This window comes from Sphaeramia orbicularis, chromosome 19, assembly GCF_902148855.1.
Source record: "Sphaeramia orbicularis chromosome 19, fSphaOr1.1, whole genome shotgun sequence".
Classification (NCBI taxonomy): Eukaryota; Metazoa; Chordata; class Actinopteri; order Kurtiformes; family Apogonidae; genus Sphaeramia; species Sphaeramia orbicularis.
Window position 1 is genome coordinate 1,099,820 of NC_043975.1, and position 20,832 is coordinate 1,120,651.

General features: G+C 41.4%; 2 protein-coding genes across 7 annotated transcripts in view; both read left to right on the top strand.

The window, feature by feature from the left end:
- Positions 1 to 1,208: 1,208 nt before the first annotated feature.
- LOC115410053 (nuclear factor 7, brain-like) lies at positions 1,209 to 2,916 on the top strand. The gene has a single exon (XM_030121461.1). It carries the CDS (start codon positions 1,335 to 1,337, stop codon positions 2,598 to 2,600), a length of 1,266 nt encoding a protein of 421 aa, XP_029977321.1. The 5' UTR covers positions 1,209 to 1,334; the 3' UTR covers positions 2,601 to 2,916.
- Positions 2,917 to 5,025: 2,109 nt separating this feature from the next.
- The window catches only part of LOC115410050 (wings apart-like protein homolog), a 60,621-nt gene continuing 44,814 nt past the window's right edge, over positions 5,026 to 20,832 (top strand). For 4 of the 6 annotated variants that reach the window (XM_030121454.1, XM_030121453.1, XM_030121452.1 and 1 more), the window contains exons 1-5: positions 5,026 to 5,344; positions 7,233 to 7,735; positions 12,095 to 12,821; positions 16,510 to 16,901; positions 18,793 to 18,917. In XM_030121454.1, the coding sequence (XP_029977314.1) occupies positions 7,255 to 7,735; positions 12,095 to 12,821; positions 16,510 to 16,901; positions 18,793 to 18,917 (1,725 nt within the window). In that variant the 5' untranslated portion in view covers positions 5,026 to 5,344; positions 7,233 to 7,254. Of the gene's footprint in view, positions 5,345 to 7,232; positions 7,736 to 12,094; positions 12,822 to 16,509; positions 16,902 to 18,792; positions 18,918 to 20,832 lie in introns of those variants that run through there. The other 2 variants (XM_030121455.1, XM_030121457.1) reach the window with 2 other exon arrangements.

Consider the following 20,832-nt stretch of genomic DNA (forward strand, 5'->3'; position numbering starts at 1 on the left):
TATATATAAAGTGTCATTTTTGCATTTCATAAATTCATCCCAGGGGTTGGACTGGCCTCGCATGTTTGACACCTGTGTCGAAGCTGTGTGATCTTTATCTTATCATCTGTGCCTGTGTGTGTGTGTGTGTGTGTGTGTGTGTGTGTGTGTGTGTTTGTGTGTGCCTGTGTGTGTTTGTGTTTGTGTTTGTGTGTGTGTTTGTGTTTGTGTGTGTGTTTGTGTGTGTGTTTGTGTGTGTGTGTGTGTTTGTGTGTGTGTGTGTGTTTGTGTGTGTGTGTTTGTGTGTGTGTTTGTGTGTGTGTGTTTGTGTGTGTGTTTGTGTGTGTGTGTGTTTGTGTGTGTGTGTGTGTGTGTTTGTGTGTGTGTTTGTGTGTGTGTGTGTGTGTTTGTGTGTGTGTGTGTGTTTGTGTGTTTGTGTGTGTGTGTGTTTGTGTGTGTGTGTGTGTGTGTTTGTGTGTGTGTGTGTGTTTGTGTGTTTGTGTGTGTGTGTGTTTGTGTGCGTGTGTTTGTGTGTTTGTGTGTTTGTGTGTGTGTGTGTTTGTGTGTGTGTTTGTGTGTGTGTTTGTGTGTGTGTGTTTGTCTGTGTGTGTGTGTGTGTGTGTGTGTCCATGTGGGGGCAGCAGTGAGTTTTCACAGTGCAGGAGCTGCTGGAGTTTCAGAAGGAGAAGAAGAACAGGAGGAGACAGAAACCAGGAAACACAGATACTGATCTGGGTTTCAAACCAACGGCAGATTTTCCTTCGGTGGCAGAGACACGACTGAGGCCCTGTGGACCTGAGGTTTTCCAGCAGATCTGACCCAGATTTGACCCAGATCTGATCCGGATCTGATCCAGATCTGATCTAGATCTGATCCAGATCCAGATCCAGTTTGTATGGACTTCAGATAAACCCCAGCAGCTGAGGCTGAGTCAGTCTGTGAGGAAGTGTCCAGGAGTGTGTGAGAGTGAGAGTTAGTGTTAGAGTTAGAGTTAGTGTTTGAGTTAGTGTTAGAGTTAGAGTTAGAGTTAGAGTTAGTATCAGTGTTAGTGTTAGAGTTAGAGTTAGTGTTAGAGTTAGAGTTAGTGTTAGAGTTAGAGTTAGTGTTAGAGTTAGAGTTAGTATCAGTGTTAGTGTTAGAGTTAGAGTTAGTGTTAGAGTTAGTATCAGTGTTAGTGTTAGAGTTAGTGTTAGTGTTAAAGTTAGAGTTAGTATCAGTGTTAGTGTTAGAGTTAGTGTTAGAGTTAGAGTTAGTATCAGTGTTAGTGTTAGAGTTAGTGTTAGTGTTAAAGTTAGTGTGTGGTGGTCATCGTGGTTGTGGTCATCGTGGTCATCGTGGTCATCGTGGTGGTCACCATGTCCAGACGATGTGAGGAGGACTTGACGTGTCCCACCTGCATGGGCATCTTCAAAGACCCGGTCCTCCTGTCGTGCGGTCACAGCTTCTGTAAGAGCTGTCTGCACCGCTGGTGGACGGTCAAACGGACCCGCGAGTGTCCGGTGTGCAGAACCCAGTCCCAGTCCAGGAACCCGCCACCGAACCTGGCCCTGAAGAACCTGTGCGAGAGCTTCGTCCTGGAGCGAGACCAGAAGGCGTCGGAGGCTGAGGAGGGTCTGCAGGAGCTGAAGGACAAGCTGAAGACCCTGAAAGACCGGCTGAAGGTCCTGAAGGAGGCCAGGCAGGAGTACGACCGGGTGACGGAACACATCAAGAACCAGGTGAGGAGCACGGAGAAGCAGATCAAGACCCAGTTCAAGAAGCTCCACCGGTTCCTGGAGGAGGAGGAGGAGTCCCGGATCCGAGCCCTGAGGGACGAGGAGGAGCGCAAGACCCAGGGGGTGAAGGACAAGATGGAGGCGCTGAGCAGGGAGGTGGCGGCGCTGTCCGAGACCGTCCGGGCCGTAGAGGACGAGCTGGGGGACGGAGACGCGTCCCTCCTGCTCCAGTCCAAAGCGGCGGTGGACAGGATGCAGCGGCGCCCCCTGCTGGACCCCCTGCAGCTGCGCTCCGCCGCCCTCATCGACCAGGCCTCGCACCTGGGCAACCTGGCCTTCAACGTCTGGGTCAAGATGAAGGACGCCGTGTCCTACAGCCCCGTGGTTCTGGACCCCAACTCGGCCGGGTCTCTGCTCAGCATGTCCGAAGACCTGACCCGGATCACAGAGGCCGACCTGCAGCTGGTCCCGGACACCGCTGACCGCCTCACCTTCTTCTCCGTCCTGGGCTCCGAGGGCCTGGACTCCGGCTCTCACAGCTGGGACGTCCAGGTCGGGGACAGTCGGTGCTGGGGACTGGGTCTGATGACCAAGTCCGGACCGGGTCAGGACCTGCGGGAATCCGAGTCCTGGAGGCTGGTCAACGGCTTGTTTGGACTCACGGCGTTCTCGCCGTCGTATGAAGCCACCAAACTCCCCGAGATGCAGAACCTGCAGAGGGTCCGGGTCCATCTGGACTGGGACGCCGGACGCTTGACCTTTACTGACCCCGACACCGACACACAAATACACGCCATCGCACACACCTTCACCGACAAACTGTTCCCGTACTTTTACAACTGGGACGAACGCAGCGTGAGGATCCTCCCAGGAAGTGTTTCTGTCCACGTCCGAGGACACGTTTAAGACTTTTATTAGAAAAGAACAAAAAAACACAACATGAAGCAAAAACATTCAGTTCAGTCAGTGAATGCATCGTCTGAGGCGGAAAAGAAAGGAATAATAATAAAGGAAAATCTCAACAACACTGGATTCACAGGACAAACAGGAAAAACAAAAAACACAAGGAAAACTATACAAAAAAAGTCCAAACCGTCTGTTTTTGTAGTGAGTCAGTCTCATTAGTCTCTTTTCCATTGACCCTCTAATTGCGTGAATATAACTTGTGCATAAAAATTTACCTTCTGGAAAAATGACAATTTCACCAAAACTCTCGTTTTTCGATTAAAAGTTTTTGTTCTGGCAAGAGGTGGTTTTTCAGGCGTAGCACAAATGCTCTATCACACAAAACTGCAATGGAAAGACCTTTTTCTGCAACTAGAGTCACGTGAATAAAAAAAAACGGATGTTGACAGACTTTACAACAAGAGAAGAAGAAGAGTTTGAGACAAACGTGTGTGTATGTGTGGACACACCAGGAAACTGAATCTTTTTTTTTTTTTAATTTAGTAGGAGATAGAAGAGTAATATATAATAATAATGAATATATCTGTAAATCAACACCATATTTACGTTCATGTTTATGGAATGACTTCTCGTGTCATCTCGTGATAACAAATAAACAAATCATTGCATTTGTGATTTAATGGAAAAACCGACATACACACTTGTGTTTTTTTTTTTTTTTTTTTTTTTAAGTTTTAGTAAATATCAGTAAAGTTTTGCGCAGATGTCCAATGGAAAAGAGATTACTCACTGCTCTGTGTTTGACCCTCCAATCCACAGGCGGTGGGGGTGAACTGAGCATGCTCAGATGTCTATGGAGAGAACAAGTTCTATTCTATCAGCACATTTTGAAATTTTTCCCATTGAGCAAATGGTTACATTTTTATGAATATTTGAAATAAATCATGGATTCAGATTGCTCAGCGGTTAAAGGGTTAAAAAAAAAAAAAAAAAAAACCTCTGTAGAGTTTAAGACAGTCATCTGTTTCTGCTGTTGAATGTGTCTGATGTCATTTCTACACAGTAGTTGATAAACAGTCTGGTGGTTTGTTCCTCCATCCTCCTCAGTCAGGTTTTTATTATATTTACTGTCAAACACACATGGGTTGAATATGAGTCAAATACTTTCATGTTCATTTTTTAGGGTATTTGATCTTGGTTCGTCTCATTTTTACAAATGACTCAAATCAGTCATTTTTTTGTTAGAATTTTGCATCATTGTGACATTTTTTTCCACAGAATGAGCCAGTTTTTCAACCAATCAATCAATCAATCAATCAATCAATCAATCAATCAATCAATCAATCAATCAATCAACCTTTCTTTGTATAGCACATTATTACCTAAGCTGACTAATGTGGTTCACACATTAAAAATAAAATACTATATTACACTGTATATAAATATTGTATTATAATATCCTACTGTACAATAAGATAAAAAAATAATAAAATATATTAAAACATAGAAATGGACAAAGTGTTATTGTTTTCTAATTTTACATTGTGTTAATCAAACTCAATTTCATCTTAGTATATTTTATTTTTTCCTCTGAAATATTACACTGTGCACCTGAAAATATTGGTACACTAAATCTTATTTATTTAACCAGATAAGTCAAGAACTAGTTATCATTTCCAAAGTGGACCAGGCCAAGAAGCAGCACAAAATAGAAACTGATAATACATGTCACATCACTCCAAAAAGACAGTGATGTTTATAATATTTACAGTGACATTTGTTCCAAATTAAATGGTTAAAACAGTATAAACGGTGACGTATTGGGAAGAAAATGGCTAAAAGCGGGTGCAGTGTTCAGAATCCTCATGAAAACACATCCATCACCAATTCGTTCAATGTTTTGTTAGCTGCGGGAAAATTATTTTGTGAAATTGAAACTAAAATCAAAAATATTTAATGACTGAAGTAAATATTACATTTTACATTTAGGCTGTTTGACACTTAGTTCTGATGAGTTCATTTAGTAACTTAGTAAAGTAATTATACGCGTAGTTTTTAATACTTCCAACAACACGGACATATGGCTCTCGTCCATTGTCTCTGCTTCGTCCTCCTTTGTGATACGTTTACGTGAAACACTGCTTTTTACGAGTTTAATGGAGGTACCTGAATGCTGCATTTGTAATGATAAGTTAAATTTCCGGTTAATTTTTCAAAATAATAGTGTGTTTGGGAAAATATTCAGCTCAAGTCTCGTTAATAAGGTGTATTTCCGTAAAATTTCTAGATATTATTTATTTAATGTTCCAGATACACCTTAGAGGATTGATTTGGAGGACTTATTTCGCGCTTTCATGGGGTATGTTTCGGACATATGCTTTTATTTTTATTGTGCTTCCGTTGTCGCGGGGCTGTCTGCGTTAACTTGATGCTATCGCTGAGTCCAATGGAAGCCTTCGTCGCAGCCCAGAGGAAACAATCGAGTACGATTTAGCGTCAAAACAGGAGCGGGTTTCATCAGATGGGGATATAAAGTGCGTGTGTTCTAAGCAGCGTGGCTCTGTAGTGCTCCCGGCTGTGGGCTGAAGCCGCTCTTTCGCCCTCATCGCGCTGTGTTCGGCCTTGTTTATACTGTGCGGGCCGGGGCAGCTCGGATCAGGGAAGCAGGCCCGGTCCTGTGCCACTTTAACGGCCGCCTCGGGTCTCCAGTGGGTTTTGTGCGGATCGGCCCTTTCACGCACCAAGTGAGTGAAAATATGAAAAACACCAAAGCATCTGTGTGTGTGAGAACGGCCTGTCTTTGGATGTTTAGGTCGTGGATCTAAACGATGTCAGTTTGTAGTTATTGTTAGCCGTTAACTTAGCTAGCTAAGTGACGGCTCCTGTCGTCAGTTGGGCTCTATGCTAACGCTAGCGGCTAAAACTCGTAACTTCATCAATAACGTTATTGTATTTGTTTATGACGCACATGTCGCCGCGTTATCAGTGCTTGATTTATCTAATAACTACAAGTTTGTTCCCAGAGATTCCTCTTTTACCACCCCGGTGGTTGTGAAATCAGCAGGTAGCAGCTTTAGCTTAGTGGCTAATGTTAGCCTTATGTCGTCAGACTAGCTGATGGAGAAACACTCGAACTAAACTGTATGAAATAAAATCACACACAATGGTCAGATTGTAAGGTTTACACTCTCCCAATATGTAGAAACATAAGTTTGTGGATTTTGTCTAGTCATGTATTCCTGAAGTTGTTATGAGGATGTCTGATATTGTTGTTTTATTTATTTTATTTATTTATTTGTTTGTTTTACTGTTTCAGGTCCGTAATCATCTGCTTTCATTCGATGCACAATTTCTCATCATAGATTAATCTTATGCCCATAATATTCAGCTGTTAAATGTAACTAAGTTTACTTGCTCATATTTTAAGTCACTTTGTTTCCATGACTTTTCAGGCACAAACTGCACTTTTTACTCCACATTCGTCACAGTTTCAGTTACTATTTACATTCAAATTTTACACGGTGGAAAACAGAACAAACTTTACAAACTCAAGTCACTATTAAAGATGAAATAGCAGGTTGTAGTTTTTCTGTAAATTCATTGTGTTCCATGAAGTTGAAACTTATTGTGTGATTTCACTAAAATAAAATCCTCCACGGTAAAAAAAAAACAAAACAAAACTTGAAACACATGTGATTGAATTGGAACTGAGCTTTTTTGTCTTTTTCTTTTGTCTCACATTAATCATGTTGAGAGGCCTCAGATTTATCTGATGCCCCCCCTCCTTTTTTTTTTTTTTTTAAATGTATGAAACTGGTTAGGGTGAGGAGCTCAGTCACCGGGGGGATTCGGAGTTGAGCCACTGCTCCTCCACATCCAGAGGGTCCAACTGAGGTGGCTCAGGCATCTGTTTCGGATGCCCCTTGGATGCCTCCCGGGGGGGGGGGGGTGTTCCGGGCATGTCCCGCTGGGAGGAGACCTCAGGGATAGACCTAGGACACGCTGGAGAGACTATGTTTCTCGGCTGGCCTGGGAACGCCTCAGGGTCCCCACGGAACAGCTGGAGAAGGAGTTTGAGGAGAGGGAAGTCTAGGAATCCCTGCTTAGACTGATGCCTCCGTGACCCAGCCCTGGATGAGAGGAAGAAGATGGATGAAACTGGTTCTAAAGAAGTTAAGCCAGGAGAACCACTGATGTTTATTTTTAATGATCTAATGATGGAACATAGAATAATGTTTCAGAACCAAACCTTCAGATACTTTTTTTGCTAGTGCTTAGTGGAGTTTTCTTTGTGGAAATGTATGAAAAGCAACAAACAGCAACTTTTTTTTAGAAGGAGTTCCAGATTCATAAGTGATAATATTTTGTTGATTTCTTTCATCCTGTAACAATGAACTGAATATTTATGGACTTAAAACCCAAACTGGTTTTGTTTTGTGGAAGACACCGTAGGCTTTGAGAAACACTGATCAACATTACTCACAACTTTCTGATACTTTATACACAATTGAGAAACCAATCAACAGATGGATGATGAGAATAAGTATTAGTTGACTCAGATGAACTTTATGTTTTTTGTTTTTTATCTCTTTCTAAATGAGCTTTAACTCCTTCTGTGCGTTTTCCTCTCAGAGAATATGACCCAGATGCAACAATGACATCCAGATTTGGTAAAACCTACAGCCGCAAAGCAGGCGAGAGCACGTCCAAGTTCGACGAGGTTCTGTCCACCAAGAGAGGAACCCTCAGCACCAAATGGGGCGCCACCACCTACAAGGCCAAGGTGGGCTCCAAGCGCATGGGCGCTCCAAAGAATGACTCTGTCCTGGAGGTTTCCAAGAGGCCTCGCACCAGCGGAGACGGCCTGGACGACCCCTTTGGTTTTGACAGTGATGAGGAGTCCAAGCCGGTGTCATCTCGAAGCGGCACCAAGTCATCGCCCGCTAAACCAGCGTCGGCCGAGCCACCGCAGGCTCAGAGACCGGGCGGCACCGTGGACACAGCGAGCTGGTCCGGCCTTCAGGGATGGTCCAACAACTCAGCGTCTTCTCGAGGAGCGCCATGGCTGAACAGTGAAAAGAACCAGAGCAGAGCGGTGGACGCCGGACTCTTCTTCAACAGCAGCGCTAACATCGGTAACATTCACAGTTTAACACCAAGAAGAACCGAGATTTACCACAAATCATCATTCACTCACTTATTTAGAATAGAATAGAGTAGAATAGAATAGAATAGAATAGACTTTATTGTCATTTCACCAGGTGGTCTCTGCCCGCGACAGTGAACTTATACCTAAATAACAACACAATAAGATACAGGCATATTAAAAAATATAAGATATAAAGTAGTGGGCAATTGAAATATGTATAAATTCGAGATAAACTGTATGAAAGGGTAGAATTTAACAATATAAAAGTAGTCTAAAGATGTGCATATGTAACATTCTAAACAATGCAAACAAACATTTTACAGTGTAAACATGCATGTTACAGTGTAAACTGTACAGATTAGTCGGTGTTACTTTGTGTAAAATGATCAGATGAAGATGAACACCTGGTACAGTTAGTTTGAATGCTCCTTCACGGTCTGGAATAGTCGTGTTGATAGTTGAATTGGACGCCTGTGAAATAAATCAGTTGGTGTCCATGTGAGACCCGGGTTCATCTGTTCTGGAATCAGTTGGAACACACACCTTTACAACCAGCACTGAATGGATTCATGTCACCTCCTTAGTTCTTCTTTGGTGGAAGTCCACTGGTAGTGTGGTGGTGTCTGTGGTTTGTGGGACTGCTGTTGGACAGGTGCCGGAGACAGAGCCAGTCCAGTCCATCAGAGTCCTGGAGCCAGAGGACAGAGTCCAGCCCAGGCCGACATCTGTCAATACAGACACTAGTATTATTTCAGTCCAACCGCCCACAAGAAAACCATGAAAACACCTCATAGTCTGTGATGACACTGGACCCTGGTTGGTTCATCTCATTCAGGTGACAGGCTGTGAGTGGAGAGTTTGAACAGAAGAGTAAAACTAATGACAGTTTTGATTTAGTCTGAAGTTGAATTCATCCTTCTTCTCCTTTGTTTAGTACTTGTTGAGTCAGTCGTCCTCCACAGCTGTTAGTCTCCCAGTGAACAGACCATAAAAACCCTTCAACGTCCACACCACCGTGAACATCAGCATTTACACCTCAGCTCTGGTTGGTCACATACAGCGTCATGTGATCAGAGGTGGATTTAGAGGCGGACCTCCTTCCTCCAGAGGGAAGCCAGGATCACCGGGTCTCTGGGCTGGATTGGTTCCACATGTTCATGTGAATGTGAAGGTCCTGGTCTGTAATATGGAGGTCCTGGTCTGTTATGTGGAGGTTCTGGTCCGTTATGTGGAGGTCCTGGTCCATTATGTGGAAGTCCTGGTCCGTTATGTGGAGGTCCTGGTTTGTTATGTGGAGGTCCTGGTTTGTTATGTGGAGGTCCTGGTCCGTTATGTGGAGTTCCTGCTCTGTTATGTGGAGGTCCTGGTCCATTGTCACTCATCATATGGACAGATGTTGTGGAAATGGTCCTTCCTGCAGCTTCCAAACACATTCTCTTCCATCTTGGTAAGGTTTGTATCCTGAGGTCACACTGTTTAACGTAAAACAGTATTATGGTTTTCGTAAGAATTTTTACACAACACCTGAACAGAGAAACAGATGAAATCTCTGTATTTTACTGGTGGTAAAACCAGTTTTTTTCTGGGCTTGAGTTTAGGTCTTCATTTGTTCTCAACAGAAGATCCAAGGCTCATCAATGAGCAGGTGGATCTTGAAGCTTTTTCCTAGATACTGTAATTACAGCAGTCATGTGAACCCTTTCCTACTCCGTTCTACTCCAGAAAACTCTTGTTTGTTGTGGCTTTTTTACCTTTTATCAAACACTAGCATTTCCTCTGCTCTAGTTCTGTCATTTTGTCTGTTTTTTCAGTCGTTCAGCCTCGGTGTGAACCTGCGTCAGTTTTCACACAGGTGTTGAAACCACAAACGGTTTGTGGCAGAACATGGAAATATGTGCACTGTGGAAGAGAATCAAACCCATCCAACAGTCACAGTTCAAGCATTTTCATGAGGCTGCACTTGATAAAACTAAAAATAACCACTGAATGGAAGATAGAGGGTTCAGTCAGGTGACTGAACCGACAAAGAAGGACAGAAAATGGTCTGGTTTTACTGCTATGATACAGTAGGAAGTGGAGTTTCTAAAGGTGGGGACGCACTGATCCGGTATCAGATATTGATCCAAACATCTGTCGCTGACATTGATCCATACGTTGATGTGTTTAGTTCAGTTTTGTGTTATTGTACAAATGCTTCTACGTCACTCTACCGTTCGAATTAATCACCAAATGATGATCAAACCAACATAAAAGGCCTAATAAAATCTAAAAAATATAACTCACTAAATGGTTTCATCAAATTCTAACAGATATTTAACTTTAATGCACCAACAATAGATCTGAACGTGTCAATGATGCATGATGTATTTATTACTTTAAAGATGTGTGTTTGTGTTAAATGTTGTTTTTATACAGTTATGAACCAATGTTTAAAATGAATCCTGATACTTGACTACAGTGATATGAATACAGTCTTATTGATCAGTAATTAAATCCAGTTATTGGTTTTGTATCAGACCTTTAAACATCGGATCAGTCCATCCCTACGTTTCAGTTGTTTTACTTGGTTGTTTAGCTTAAAAACTCAAACCCAGGGCTGCAGCAGTAGAGTTGGGTTAGAGTTAATAAATTATTCAGTTATCCAGGAAATGCATTGGGTTGACTTTTAGCTTTTTACTGGAGTTGAACTTGTTCAGTTTCCCAGTATTGTCAGATACTTGGACGTGTTGGGTCGTGGATCAGGACGTCCCAGCTGTTCCGTTGTCACCTGGTTGAAGGTGAAATCCTGTGTTGTGACAATTTATCGTGTGTTTGTCTAATGAGTTCTGCAGAGCGTCTCCTCTCATTTGTCGTGCACTGGCCTGGTTTTGGGTTGTGTTTTGCTAAAATGCAGCGTCTGTAAAAACCACAGTCATACAGACACTCTCTGATGTTCAAGCAATTTCCTGTGTTTGCCCCGGATCCGGTCTGTCACTGGTTTGTTATGTGGAAAGGCAGAACTGTCCAGGATCTGCTCATAAGGAGGCAGACATGTTGTCCAACCCCCGCTGCCTTTCCTCAGAAACACTCAGCTGGTCGACGGTAGATGTTTGACTTGACTGTTCACCAACTGGGCAGCGCTTCAGCCGGCACCGACTGACTGACGGACGGACGGACGGACAGACAGACGGGCGGATGGTGGAAAGGTTTGAGTATAGAGCTGCACTTCTTGGATACGTTGTCTTCCTAATGTTCAGCTCAGCATGGTGTTTTCTGTGTCTGAAACCTGCTGCTGCCGAGTTCAAGTAAATAAAAGTTGGAAGTGATGCAAACACATGAAATAGTTCTGCTGATACAATGGCTTTATTTGACTTCAACTATGGAGATTTTCTATTGAATTTAATACAGTTTTCCTGTACATCAGATCTACAGGAAACTATTCACAGTCATGTAAACACCTGATCCCATTGTCTCTCGACGTTTTGAATAAATCTTTTAGGGATGTAACGATATGACAATTTCATATCACGGTTATTGTGACCAAAATTATCACGGGTATCATTATTATCGCAATATTGTTGAAATTGTGGTCAAAATGTTCAAAAAGTACTTATACACACACTGAAATAATTTAACCAAGTTGTATTTTAAAAAATAAGTAAATAAATAAAAGTAAATAATAGCCACAATGTACTTTCTGTTGGTAGAAACATTAAAATATTAACATGTAAACAATCAAATACACAAATGTGCATTAAAGATGTCACCTTATGGACACTGTTTGACCATTTTCCAGATCAAGTTTGAGTTTGATAGATAGATAGATAGATAGATAGATAGATAGATAGATAGATAGATAGATAGATAGATAGATAGATAGATAGATAGATAGATAGCACTTGGAATGCTGCTGCTTCTCCAGGAAATGAGTAGTACCATGAAGTTTCAAAGTGCGGGAATCAAACACGGTTATCGTGATAATTAGAATTTAAACGATAACACTAACCATCTGGAATTTTACCGAGGTTTATCGTTATACCGGTAATCATACATCCCTAAAATCTATTTATTGTGCCCATGTTGGCTTCATTCTGGGTAACATTAGGAGACACGACAAGTTTCCAGGATGGACCCCAACATGGCGGTAGAAAAACAAATGTGGTCTTTGGCTCCTAGAGGGTTTTTGGTCGTATCGTGTTGTGTTTCCATTAGATACTAGCAGGAACACAGACTTTTATCAGGTCCCCACATTCAGCGTCCATGTGAACAGTAATCAGGAACCTTTCAGTCGTGTTGAGGATGTTCTGTGTCTGATCTGTGAAGGCGATGCTGGTTCTGGATCTGATGTCTCTCTCTGTGTTTTTAGGGAAGTCTCAGCAGAGCTCGTCATCATCGTCGTCCGAGAACCAGCACAGCTACTCATGGTACCAAAACGCTTCAGAGAGCGACAGGAAGCCCCTGGCGCAGACCACCACCCTTAAAACTGGGTCTAATGCCGACCCCACCTATGACTGGGACGCTATCATGGGTCTTCGTCCGCCCTCGCCCATTGAGGAACCACGTAACCCCGCCCCCACGCTTTGGGCTTCAACGGGCAGCTGTGACCTGGGTCAGATTTTGGACCGGAAGCCGCCCTCGCCTCCACGGCTCCAGATTCTCAGCGAAAACGAGGACCTCGGGGATGACTCGGACTTCTTAGTTGAGACATCGGACTATTCACAGATGTCATCATCTTCGTCTGTGCTCAGAAACTCAAACTGTCGGACGTACAGGAGGCCAAACAAACAGGGCTCTGGCAAAGCCTCGGACTCAGGGGGCTTTTCCAGCACCGTTTTTGGTGCAAATCTTCCCAAATCCACATCTGAAGGTGGTAATAAGACGACAGGAGGTGGACGGGGCAGGACGAGGGACTATACGGTGCTCCACCCCTCTTCGATGTCCATGTGTAACGTCACCATCCATGACCGAGGGGTGGAGGAGCTCGGCGGAGACGGGGCGCCATCTGGTGGCAGCAGTGGAGCTGGTTCTGGCAGCACCACGGATCTGGGAGAGGCCGGATGGCAACGGAAGAAGACGGAGCAGCAAAACACCAGGTGAGACGTCGGACGGTGGCTGTAGGGCCTTTTCTAAAAGGTTTCCCAAGTGACGAAATGAAACCTAATTAGCTCAAGCCTCATGTTTTTATATCTGTGCAGGTCATTTCAACATGTAACACACACACATTTCACTTCAGGAGTTTCACCCAAAGCAGATTTACTTCTCCGATCAGAACTGTCCATGCTGTTATTTGTCAGTGGACAGATTGGGTTTACCTTGACTGTTCTGTCCATGGGTGGTTGTTCATTGTCGTAGACATGTGGAGGGAATCCACTGTGATTCTACAGCAGCTCACAGTGGACACAACACACTCTTATGACTAAAATATCAGCCATAAACAATCAGTAAACTAGGCCTACGCTGTCGGGGGCTGACAGCGAGGGTATATCCCCAAAATCCCCCCAATCCTCTGCTATGTAATAAAGCAAATAAACAACACAGTGTACGAAAGATACCAACTTAATTGTTATTCAGAAAGTAGATTGTGGATAGATTTAATATGCAATGTGACATTGTTTTGAAATACCCATAACTGTTCATTTGATATTTTCAGAACAGAATCAAACATCCCCCAACTATTTGAAAAAAACACACCCCCTGGTGTCCAAATATGACATCATGTAAACTCAAGGTAGTGGCATAAAGAAAGAGAACTGTTAGACAATCGACATGAACTCAGTTTGAACTACATCGTCCTAATAGTGACAGAATAAGGGTCAGAGAACCAATGTAGCCCACTAAACTCCACCTAGTGAATGAAAATGACCCCATATAAACTCTGGATGAAGACAAAACATCGACATTTGGAAGACCATCTATATGAACCATGTTCTATCTCAATCGGTCTGTTATTGCTTGATTTATATCCAAAAAAACCCCCTGATTTTGAACTAAAGCGCCCCCATGTGGGTGACTTATAATACTCATAGAGAAGCTGAGTCAATAGGGTTCTATCACTAGGGGTCCACTATGTTGGCTATCAAGAGAGAAGAAATCCAACCAAATCTAATTATCACCAAAACACCAAGGAGATCCAACAGAACCACTAGAATAAACACCAAGGAGATCCAACAGAACCACTATGCCACAGGTGTCAAACATGCGCCACGGGGGCCAAATCCGACCCACCAAAGGGTCCAGTCCGGGGATGAATTTGTGAAATGCAAAAATTACACTGAAGATATTAACAATTCTTTTAGTTCAGGTTCCACATTCAGACCAATTCAATCTCAAGAAGGCAGGACCAGTCAAATACGATCATAATAACATGTAAATAATGACAACTCCAATTTTTTCTCTTTGTTAATGAAAATATTTTCATGTATTTACACAAAAACAAAGTATAATTTTGCAAAAAATGTGAATAACCTGAACAAATATGAACAACCTGAAATGTCTTAAGAGCAGTAAGTACAATTTTAACAATATTCTGTCTGTTATTAAATGTTTTGTGTATTTGTAGATCCACTGTGATCTGTAAGTTCTAATGAACATGTGTAAATGATAAACTGAGGCAGAATATTGTTAAAATTACACTTATTTTTTCAGTTTGTTCATGTTATTCACATCTTTTGAAAGGATAGTTTGTAGATGTAAACCTTTTCATAATGGAAATTTACTTTTTTCGCTCTGAAACAGAAAAGTTTGCAGTTGACATTTTTTATATATTATTATGTTATTATTTTACTGGTTCGGTCCACTTCGGATCAAATTTAGCTGAATGTGGAGCTGAAATAAAATGACTTTGACACCCCTGCACTAGAATAAACACCAAGGACATCTGGCGGCGGAGGTCGGGGTTAAATCATTATATCCTCGTTACTCCATTTCAGGGACATAATGAGATGACACCTATGGATAGCAGAGTTTATCTGTGGTACTGAAGGTTTCTGTGACTGTGAAGCCACGTCATCTGACTGCAGCTCCACTCTGTTCATTTCTGTTTCTGTAAATGCAGTCCAGTTTAAAATGCAATCAAGCATCAGGTTAAGTGTCTTCAGTGGACGTGTCCGTCTCCAACAGTTTATTCGAGAGCAGGGCTCTCAAACTCATTTTCTTTCAGGTTCCACATTCCGTCGGATTTGATCTACAGTGGGCTGGACCAGTAAAATACTAGCATCATAACTTATAAATAATGACAACTCCAAATTTTTGTCTGTTTTAGTGCAAAAAACCCATTCAATTATGAAAATACTTTTATAAACTATCCAAACAAAAAGTATGTGAATCACCTGAAAAAACTGAAATTCCTTCAGAAAAATCAGTGCAATTTTAACAAAATTCTGCTTCCACTTCTCATTTGTCCACCTGCATTATGGATCAGATCTACAAAGACACTAAACACTGAGGAACAGGCAGAAAAGAGGTCAAATTAGGCTGAATTTTCTACAGACATTTAAGGTTCATATTAGTTCAGGTTATTCACATTTTATTGTTACGGGATAGTTTGTAAATGCAAATATTTTCATAATTTAATGTTATTTTTTGCACTAAAACAAAGACAAAAATTAGAATTTGTCATTATTTATAGACATAATGTAATATTATTTTTCACATCAAACCAAGAATAAAATATGGAGTCATTATTTTTTGTAGATTATTACACTATTATTGATCTGTATGTGGAACCTGAACTAAAATGAGTTCCACAGCCTTGACTTTGGAATTTCTGCACTTTGCAAATTCATCCCAAGGGCCGAATTGGAACCTTTGGCGCATGTTTTAGACCCCTGATCTAGAGATTGGATGATGGTGGAATTTTTATGCAGATTTACTGTGAAATGGGATGTGGCAGTAAAATAAGTCACTGAACATCGAATTAACTGTGAAAACCACTAGGATGCACTCATATCTCACATCAGTAATTCCACTTTAGAATCCTATTCCTCATCCTCCACTGATGACGAGGGCTGTGTACTGGCAAGAATTTGCCAGTACAATACTAGGATCACGATACGATCTATCACGATACTGTTAAAAAGGCAATTTTTTATTGTTTTTTTTTTTCTTTTTTAAAAGACTGTTTCCTGGAAGAATAGAATTCCAGCAGAAATCTGCACAAATACCAAACACATTTTTATTTGATCCCAACAGCATCTAATGCTGTATCACAAAATTTTCCTCTGTTAAAACTTAAATTATATTTTACCTGACATTACAGTTTAAGATCCTGCTCATATGTTCATATTTTAATAGTTCAGAACTAACATCAGAACAGTATTTTAGTTCAATCCCAACAAAGGAACTAACATTTTTTTAATAAGTGTTAAATAATAATAAATAAAATATAAACAAAAAAGAAAAACTAAAATGAACCTCCACAATATCTGCATTTTAATAAATACCTAAAAATATCGATACAGTACTTTTAAATATCGATACAGTATTGTGAAATGAAATATCACGATATATTGCAGAACTGATATTTTCTCACACTCTTACTGATGACTGTTGGTTCATTGACTTAAACTCTGCTTTTAGACAGCCGGTAAAAACATGGTGAGGCCTAAAGGCGGTATCGGGTCAGACGAACCCAAACAGGACTCTGCTGTGGGTTCTGTTAACGTGTGCACAGCGACACTGGCCTTATGTAGATGTGTATAGCAAATAATGATCAAACCGACCTGAATGATCGTAACAAAGCACTGACACTGACAGAATAATGTTTGTGGATCTGTATCTCAGCAGGTTCAGGCAGACCCAGACCAAGTCCAAGAAGAGCAGTAAGTTGGACCTGTTCGGATTTGAAGACGCAGACCCTCAGCAGGACGAGAACAGCTCCGACAACGCTGACGGATCCAAATACAAGATCAAGTACTTCGGCTTCGACGACATGAGCGACAGCGACGGCGCAGAAGACGACGACGACGACGGCTCCAGCGACTGGAGGAAAGTCACGAGGGCCCCTGTCACCAAGGCGACGCCGGCGATCACCATCGAAGACACACCTGTAGATGAACCACCCGATCCCTTCGAGAGTCTGGAGCGATGGACGGAGAGGACGACGAGTCTAGACAGACCGTCTGTTACGGAAAATAAGAAGAACTTTGAGAGGCAGGAGAGCAGGATACGAACAGGTTTATCTCACCTTTATCTACCTGTGCTTCTGTCTGGTTTTCATGTGTCCACAGACGAGTATGAACATGGTGTTTACCGTCATAACACACAAACGCACACCTGCCCTCACTCAGGGTTTGTACGGGTGCTTGAAATCCTTGAAAATCCTTGAATTTCAATGTTGTGTTTTCAAGGTCTTAAAAGTGCTTGAATTTACATTTAAGTGCTTGAAAGTGCGTGCAATTATGACTCTGTGTTGTGATTTATTTATTTATTTTTCATATTAACTCTGCCAGGTTAGATGCCAAGTCAAAGCTACTGACAGAGAGGTGATACATTTAGAAAAATTAAACTTTATGTCAATAAAGAGGTAAGGCTGGGCGATAAAATGACAATGATATATATTGCAATACAACTTTCCTTGTTAGAAATATGAGACATGCTCCATATAATTTCAATAGAATTCATTCATCCATGTTTTGATAGACATAAGAACAGCCAATCATAATTAAGTAGCGCCGCACCGAACCAATCATGCAAATATCATCCACAGATAAGCCAAAATATAATATATAATATAATAAATATAGTATAATATGAGGAATGCACACAATATGGACCTGTTTTATTGATCTGTAACATTTCTATAATGTTCTTCAGCACATCTGTCATGTTCAACCTCTGACAGAAAATAAATCGTATTTAAATCAAAAATAACCTTCTGATGTCTTCATAACTAACTTATGAGTAATGGAAAATAGTGATTTGATTTATATCATGATACATATTGATATCGTCTGTAGGGGTGTGTATTGGCAAGAATTTGGCGATACGATACAAATCGCAATACTAGGATGATGGTATGATATATCGCAATGTATCATAATACTGTTAATAAGGTGATATTTTTTGTTTTGATTTTTTTTTTTTTAAAGATTATTTCTTGGAAAAACTTATAGATGAGCTTTTGGGTAAATAAAGGTTTAACATGTGGCTTTATCAGAACAAAAGTCACATAAATAAATAAAAAAATAATGTTTTACAGACATTACAGTTTAAGGTCTTGCTTAAATGTTGGTATTCTATTGTGAAAGGAATCCATAGTGTTCAGTCCCTGAATCATCCAACATCAGAACATTATTTTTGTGCATTCCCAATAAAAAAACTAACATTTGCCACTTTGAGACAATAAAAAGTGCTTTTAGGATGCTTGAATAATCCATCATTTAACAAAACAGCGTTACCAATTTCAAAAAACTACATGTATGACCTGCAATATCACAATCGTACTTTTGTAGTATAAAAACAGAGCAAAATATCCATGTGAATATAGAAATAAAAGAGCATGAAAAACAAAAATGAACCTCTGCCATGTCTGCATCTGAATAAATACTTAAAAATATCCATACAGTATCATGAAGTGAAATATCGCGATATATTGCTGAACTGATATTTTCTTACACCCCTGATTGTCTGATATGAAAAAAAATTACTGTGACATGATTTTTTTCCCATATTGTCCAGCCCTATTCTCAGGTCGACTCCAGGTACATTTTTATCGTAGTCTTTGTCTTGGTGCGTGCGCGTCTGAAGAACTCAAAGTGGCTTCCCTTTTTTTTTCGATAAAAATTTGTGTTCTCCTTTAATTTCTAACCTTTTTGCTGTTATGGAGCATCATTTTAGATGTTTATAGCATAATACAATCTACATCATTTTGATAAAATTTGAAAATGACCCTTAAAAGTGCTTGAATTTGACCTTGAATAATGTGTCTGAACCCTTCTTACGGGTGGACTCAGCAGAACACACCTGAGTTCATCACCGTCCAGGACCTGTCACTCCACGTACTCTCATGTTGTCATCCTGAGGCGCTGGTGTTTTCATCGGCTCCGTGTGTTTTTGTACTTCCAGACATCCTGGACTTCTCAGAGGATGGTCTCAGGGTCTTGGCTGGAGCTACGAGGAGACTGCCTCCAGGAAAACCTGCAGAGAAGAACCCAGACACCCTGAGGAGGATCTTCAGCGCCCACAAGAAGGTGAGACTCAACCCTCACAGTGTCCTTTACTACAGACAGAGTGGACCGGACAGCAGGGTCGGTCAAATCCAGACCACAGTTCTGCACATGTTAAACTGGTCCTGGGTCTGATCAGACCTGCACTGGGCCTCTGAATTGGTCTCATTATTCCACTTTTAACTAAAACTAAGACCAGAAAGGTAAAGTCAACCGATCATGAAGGTTCTGTCTGAGGTGGAGCAGGTTGACATGACACAGAGTTAACAGCCACAACTCCAAACACATGATAAACCACAGGTCTTCTACCAAAATATTAATGATTATTGATTATCATTATTATGATCACAAACTTACATGCGGCTCAACACAGACTGTACTAATAATTACATCATTGAAGAAAATGACAGTTACTGTGTTAAAACAGGATGTGAACTGATTTTAACATTCTTTTATCATATTCGGTGGCAGAAATGTTTGATAAAGTTGCTGAATTTCAGATTTACTGATTAGTTTTAGTTCAGATAAACATTTGTAGGAGGTTTCGAAGGGAAACAAAGGCTCAATGTCGTAAAACCCTAAAGTTAAGTTAGAAAATAGTGCTTTCCCTGAAGATAATATAAGGTTTTTGGATTCCTGAAACATATTCTCTGGGTCAGTATCAGACTGAAAAACTGAAGCAGATACTGGATATCAGATCGAGGCTTCTCTGGTAGAATCTAAGACATATTTACACAGTGGAACAGAGGTGGAAATACACCCCCCCCCAAAAAAAATACACTGGACACAGTGGGCCTGATGGTAGACATGTTGGTCTGGGTGAGTCATCCAAACAGCTGGAGGGGGTTGTAGTTGTACCTCTGCAGTCAGTCGTCCATATCGGTGGATGTTGTGGAGGTGGTTGCAGTTGTGGTTGTACCTCTGCAGTTGGGCTGCACGATATTGGAAAAAACTAACATTGTGATTTTTTTTTTTTGTTAACCCTGCAATATATATTGCGATATAAAAAAAATACTGAGGAGTATATAACAGCTGTGTGGTGCCGACTTAAATGGTCAAACAAATTAGTTTTGTTACCTCTCGTTGTGGCAACAGGTGCAAGACACTGTCGACACAGAACACGCGTTTCAGTTTCATCCTTCTTGTAGCCAAAACAATTCCAGATAACTGACGCTGGTTTTCTTTTTGGCACCAAGTCTTCATTTACGGCGATTTTTCTCGTGTTCGTTGCTCATTTTTTTCAGTGTTGTTACCAGTGACTCACTCCAGACTGATTAAGAACGATTGGGATTGGTGGATGGCTGTGTGCAGTGTGTGTCAGGTACCCTTGAAAGTAGATGAGAACATGTCGAGTTCATTTACCTCCTACGTTGCAGAACCTGTGATGTGACTATTGTGCACACATACATCACGATGACAATGCTCAAACGATATCTTTTTGCTGCTCTACTCTGCAGTTGGTCGTCCATATCGGTGGATGTTGTGGAGGTGGTTGTGGTGTTACCTGAGTTGTACCTACATCCTGACTCAGGCGGCTGCCTGTGGGCGGTGCAGACCTGCTGCGCTGTATTCATGTTCCTGTGAGCGTCTGTGCTTGTCTTTTATTTGTCAGTGTGCTTCAGGCCTGTCAACCCCCCCCCCCCCAGACTGGGCTGACTGGATTTCAGACTGCATTGATTTCATAAGAGCCTGCTTCCTTTTTATAGCAGACAGATCAGTGTCATAAATCCAGAGCAGCGGAAGTCTTAGGTAACTGATTTTACAAATCGTCAGCAGATCCACTGCTTCCACCGCTGCTGAAAACTTAGACAACACCTCCGTCTTCTCTAAAGGACGGACTGTCACTTTTCTGGGTGTCGTGTCTGTTAATTTTAGTTTATTGCCATCTTATCACCTTTATGACAGCTGTCTGCTGGAGCTGCGGTGCAGTTTAATCCAC